At 42.6% G+C, this 6,000-nt stretch overlaps 1 protein-coding gene across 1 annotated transcript in view; it reads left to right on the top strand.

Moving 5' to 3' along the window:
• dph6 (diphthamine biosynthesis 6) overlaps positions 1–6,000 on the top strand; it is a 58,814-nt gene that overhangs the window by 20,002 nt on the left and 32,812 nt on the right. Inside the window, exons 6-8 of the mRNA XM_023413259.2 lie at positions 3,634–3,695; positions 4,494–4,588; positions 4,706–4,799. Of these exons, the coding sequence (XP_023269027.1) occupies positions 3,634–3,695; positions 4,494–4,588; positions 4,706–4,799 (251 nt within the window). The remainder of the gene's footprint in view (positions 1–3,633; positions 3,696–4,493; positions 4,589–4,705; positions 4,800–6,000) is intronic.

Raw genomic sequence — 6,000 nt, forward strand, 5'->3', positions numbered from 1 at the left:
ACTGATCATGACGTTCTCTTGGCAATTCAACCAAACTGATGTTTTTAAACAGTCAGGATAGGGGTCAAGGTTCAGCTGAAATAGCCCTTAATAGTTTTAGCATACCCAACATACATTGGACCTTTGTGTAAATGCCCCATAACTTATTTATGTTGTTGTTGTTGTTATAAATAAATGTTAATTTTGTCCAGTTCAATGTGTTTGCAATACCCTCAGTTTCTCCCATTTGATTGGTTGGACTGAAAAGATTTCATCTTGATGTGATTGCTACACAATTCACACGGCCTATTATTCTGTTCACAGACACTGAATTTCAGATAAGAGCCTGACAAATTTCACATATAACCTTAATCTTATCATCCTTTGTACGGTGCCGCCTCCTTCCCCTTCTTTCTTCCTTTCCGTTCTGTATTTCTCTGTCTCTCTCTCTCTCTTGCAAAGATTAGGTGATAGTGAACAGCCATTGTTTTGGCGGGGGTCTTTGAGAGCGTTGTTTAAAGGCTGATGCCGCTCACCTACTAGGGAGGAGATGCTTATTTCATCCATTTAAAGGCTAAAATGTTACACATCATGAATCCAATTTTCTCTGCCTTTTCTCTCTGAAGGCAGGGATTAAAGCCGAGCTGTCAGCTGGCACGCCAGATCTTAAGACAACCCGCGGATGTCTGCGATACTGCGCTCAGCTCAGCTCAGACAGTATCTACAATCTCCTGGCTTTTAATTTAGCATTAGACTCAGTAAGCAAAATCACACGCAGTTTCGATTGGTTAGGTAACTCGCTGCTGTGGGTTTACATTAATCAACGTCCTCAAGGTGGGAAAAGGCCGATCATGATCGTTAAAAAGAATTAGTGCAAAAGTGTGCTCTGGAAAATAATTGCCATTGACGTCTTTAAGGGTAAAAGTGAAAGTAGTATATTCTGTTCTAGTAAGTTCAGAAGGAAAATATGTTTTTTTTCATCTGAGAACTTTGCCTTTTGGTCCAAGAATTTCGTTTAAAAAGTGAATTTTTGAACACAATCAAAGGCTTTTCCAGATTTCACTTGTTATTTCAAGCTATCTGCTTTATGGTGAACTTATTATTGTGTCTTATAAAGTTGTGCGTAAAATTCATTTCAGGTTTTTCCCATTTTTCATACATCAGTATAAAAAACGAACTTGATTGTCTAAATGGCTCCTGGTTTCCTGGTAAACTTTTTATTCCTCTCCAATTTCAGCCCCTTTAATGTCGACAAGGTTTTTTAAAAAATGTTCTCCCTCATTACTGGACTCCCTGGTTTTAAAGTTCAGTGAATTTAATTGGAGTTTTATGGGATAATACGAGGTAAAAAGCCCTTTTAAAGGAGAGACATTCCTCTCGGTCTCTCTTAGGGAAGCTCCTCTCTCTCCAAGGAGCGGTCTTACTGTCTCTGGCGGCAGACTAATGGCAGCTTCTAGTGGGCTTATTTGGGTTTAATGTGGCATAATGAGGTTAGGTAATTGGGTTTAGGTCAAGTTGTAAAACAGGTTCAGAGGAGACAGAGATGTGAAGATCATGTAAATGAGTGGTGTTATATCGCTGAGGGCTCACACCAGTGGCCACTCAAAGACTTCTCAAAGCATGTATTGTACAAATGCAAGCTCATTCCACCTATCCCCATTTCCAAATGGTTCCAGTAACCTGAAGTCAGTCAGGAACATCAATTAAGAAAACACTCATACAAGTGCTAAGTGGTCTTGGGAGAAATGCTTCCACATTAATGCCATCTTTGTGTCGTTTTATCACTCACTCCTGTCCTCCTCGATTTCCATCGTCCTCTTCCCTCCTTGTAAATATCAAATCATGTATCATATATTATTTAAGAGCAGGGAAGTTAATGAACATATTAAAAAACGTGGCATCCCCTCAGCAATTTGGAGCCAATTATTAAAATTTGTTAAAAGGCATGACTAATTAAAGAGGATATTTAAATGGGATTGAATTTTAATGCTTTTTTTTCTTCTTCTTCTCCTTCCTTATTACCTTTGTGGCAGGGTTAAGATGAGAGGATGTCGAGATTAGATATTCTCACACTAATTAAGACCACAGATCCCCTGGGAAGAGAATAAGGGCCTGCTCATTCTCTCCCTCCACATTCCCTCCACCCTCCCCTCCCCTCCCCGCCTCCACTGTGGCCCTTCGTCTCTCCCCTGTAGTGCTGGACCACTGGGGCCCGGAGGAGAGACACAGCTGGGATTAAGATGAACTCAGGATGGGATGCGACGTCCTTCCTTCACTTCTCCTCTCCCCTTCCCTCTCGTCTCCCGTCCATAGCTCCCCATGGGGGCCCACGGATGACACATTAACCTTTGAGGCTGTCAGGCCATGAGAAAAGAGAGATTCTCACATTACGATTAACTTTGTTCCTTTAATTAAACACATGAACGTGCTGATGAACAGGACCGTGTGATGCCTCGGAATAGAGGAGCTATATTAGATTTTCTGAGAAATTATTAGGGACAATTCAGCAAAAAAATTTTTTATTGCGATGGCATTACTGTCACAACTGCACATCACTCCGTGTAGGTCATCAGTAACTTGTTAGTGATTATGTCAATCAAGTACTAGGCAGCCACAGAAAGAGACAATGGAAAATGTTGAAGAATGAGGTGGTCCACTGCCAGTGACCATTAAGATGTACTTCTTATTTTTCAATAACACTTTTATATATATATATATATAACTACATGGTTTGGAATTTCCTAAAATTTTAAATTTTACATTCATGTCCTCTTACGTTATTATTGTTTCATTCTTTGCAGAAAGCACCTGGCTTTTGTTTTTTTTTTTTTTTTTTGTTGGAACACAGAAGAATGTACAGTAGGAAAATGTAGGCTGCACTTTCTTTGTGAAAGGAGTTGTTTACAGGGGTGAGATGGAGTTCACCGTGGTGCCATCAGGAACAGGCGCCTGGCAGACAAAATCAGGATTTAGTGTCACAAAGGATTAAAAACCATCCAGTGCTCAACAACCTGAAGAACGTGTTCACCGTTTAAGTGCACCCTTTTATTCCTGATAATATGCTATATGCAGGCTGTTGGTTGGTTACTCGTGTTTTTTTTTTGGGGGGGGGGGGGGTTTGTGTGGGGAGTGAGGGCCAGTGAGCTTGTATTTTAGGAGTGTGCCACCACTGGGTATGCATACAAAGCTATCCTCCACCGTTCTCTTCCCCTCCTTCTTTTCTCTCCCATGCCTGTGAGTCACTTCCATGCACCATTTCAGGGGAAGGGGAGGGAAAAGGCAAATAAACAAGATCTCTTTCCAGAGTTTATGTTCTCAAAGGGAACTAGATGAGGGGGCGGCGGGCGTGGGGGGGGGTGTCTGCGGCCAGCAATTGAAAACTGTTGCCCTTACCCGGAGAGATCTGTGTACACTACTTGCAAAGTCAAACAAATAGATCCAGGGTGCAGGTTTACGTGTGTGTTTGTGCGACTGCCCATAAACCTCCCTGCCTGTCATCTTCAATCAATGTTCTTTGTTGTTGATTAGACCTCTCTCTCTCTCTCTCTTTTTCTCTCTCTCTCCCTCCCTCTTTATTTCCATACGTGTGTCCATGTGGAATGGCGTTTGTGTGTGTATTTCTGTCTTCGTGCATATTTCCCACGTGGGTGCCAGGCCTGGATCCAGAGAAGCACTTAGGAAAACCTCTGGCTGACATGGAGCCTTATCTGAAACAGGTCACAGACTGGTAGATACGCTACCGCCATTCTAAACTCTTTATTGCAATACTTCTGTGTACGTCTACGTGTGAATCATTTGCATACAGTCAGGTTGCCCGACGTTGAAGTTCAAAGTCGTCCAAAGTTTTAAGACGTCTTTAACTGCAATATAAATTCAAAGCTTAATACTACAGTGACACATACAGACCGGGGACAAATTAAAGGAAAAAAATCCAACAATGCCCGTGCGTGTCCATAGGTCACGAGAGGTCACTGAATGGCACCAGACACCAGATCTTAACCCAGTTGAACAGCTATGGGACTGATGTGTTGGACAGCGCTCTTCACCTCCGTTGTCAGAACACCAAATGAGGAAATATCTTTTGGAGGACTGGTGTTCCATCACTTGCAGAATCAGTGCCCATGAGCATTGAAGCTGTTCAGACAGCTTGTGGTGGCCCAGCATGTGACTAAGACACTTGATGTTGGTTTTTCCCTCAATTTGTCACCAGTCTGTATTTTTCTTTCACTTTAACTTTTAGTTTCAGAGTGATTATATTCTCAGTGCAGTACTTTCAGTGATTTACTGTAAGCAAATCACAGTCACACCAGTCACTTTCTTGTACATTTACTGGTTTTACCGGTGTTGCGATTGATTTTGGTATTTTTCTCTTAAACTAGTGTTAGAAAAGTTTGATAAGCTTTAAACTGAACATGGAGACTAGCAATATAAAACTTTTCAATTACCTTTATTGTGTTTAAATGAAATGCAGAAAAATGTGGGAATTTGAATGAGTTGTTTTGTTTCACGAGTAGCTCTCCCAGAAGTATGGAGTCCATATTTGTGGAGAAGGAGGCGAATATGAAACCTTCACTCTTGATTGTCCTCTCTTCAAAAAGAAAATCGTTATGTGAGTGAATCAATAAATTATTTGTGTTCATTACAAGTTTCACTGCATGTGGATGCATTAACTTTGGGAAGTTGTGTTTTGCCAAGAATATATGGAAGTTTTTGTGTGTTTGTGCAGCGATGCAGCGGAGACAGTGATCCACTCAGCAGATGCCTTTGCTCCAGTTGGCTACTTGCGCTTCACCGAGATGCACACCGAGAACAAAGACAGTGTGAGTCAAACTTCTGAAAGAATCCATGAGTGCAACTTGTTTTGACAAATAAGATCAATGCCGTTCAATGCTGAATCAATAATTTTACAACAAAAGTTTGAGTTGCTTTGGGTTGATTACTTTAAAACCACTCTGAGGGCAAAACAAATACAAGAACAAAACCCTTTGGTGTCTGACAACTTTGTCGAGGAGAAGAGAAACACAGCACTGCAGGGCAGGGTTCAGATCAGCCTCCAGAGGGCCAATCTCTCTCCCGCACTCTCTTGCTCTCGGTCTCTCCCTTCATCCCTCGCTCTCTCTCCTCTAGCCCCACATGGCCTACTTTGACGTCTGCAATATTCACTGCAGCCTGAAACTAGGCCCAGCTTAATAAACATGTCTGCTCACATTAAGGCGCTTTGCATTCAGGTAGCTGGCTTAGCGTACCCAGGCGGGGGTTGCAGAGAGGCAGTAGGAAATGGCTTTCGGTATATTAGAAGGAGCTGAATGAGGCCTCGCAGACTGGAGGGGTGACACTTAGAAACATTTGACTTTCCTTGCAAGAGCAGAAAACTTGAGCATGGTTAAATTATTTGTAAAAAAAAAAAAAAAAAAAAACAAACAAATAATGTGATGGATTGACATTGACCTCATTTATGTGTACTTTTAATTACTCTTGTTCAAATTGTCTGGTTTAATAAGACACCTACTGGCTGATGAGTGTTGCTGGCGACAGGAAGTGCTGCTCGTATGCCGTTGTTTTTGTTGCAGCGAGTGGAGAGTATAAGGGTTACACTGAGGGATGGCGCTCGCCTGTAGATCAACATGTCTCCAGGGTAAAAGCATGTGATTTGCACGTGTGTTTCTTTGCACATCACACGGTAATGTGTTTTGTATTTGTATATGTGCAAGAGAGTGTGTGTTCTTGTTTGCAGCCTTGTATCTGTGTGTGTGTGTGTGTGTGTGTGTGTGTGTGTGTGTGTCTGCGTGTTGGGTGGGGGCTGGGACTGTTACGGACAAAAAACATACCCCCATCCCACAACCTCCGTGACCCTGCAGCCTCACTCCCTACAGCTATATATTTTTTCACTCCCCACGCTGCTGCTCCCACCCCCATCGCACAAACACACGCGCGCTCCCACAGCCACCCCTAGGTTTCTGGGGGAAGAGCAGGGAGATCCAGGGTCTGCAAGGGGTGGGGAAGGGAGAGGGAAGAGGGGTG

This window comes from Seriola lalandi, unplaced genomic scaffold, assembly GCF_002814215.2.
Source record: "Seriola lalandi dorsalis isolate HSWRI2012SDOR001 ecotype SW California unplaced genomic scaffold, Sedor1 jcf7180002054508, whole genome shotgun sequence".
NCBI lineage: Eukaryota > Metazoa > Chordata > Actinopteri > Carangiformes > Carangidae > Seriola > Seriola lalandi.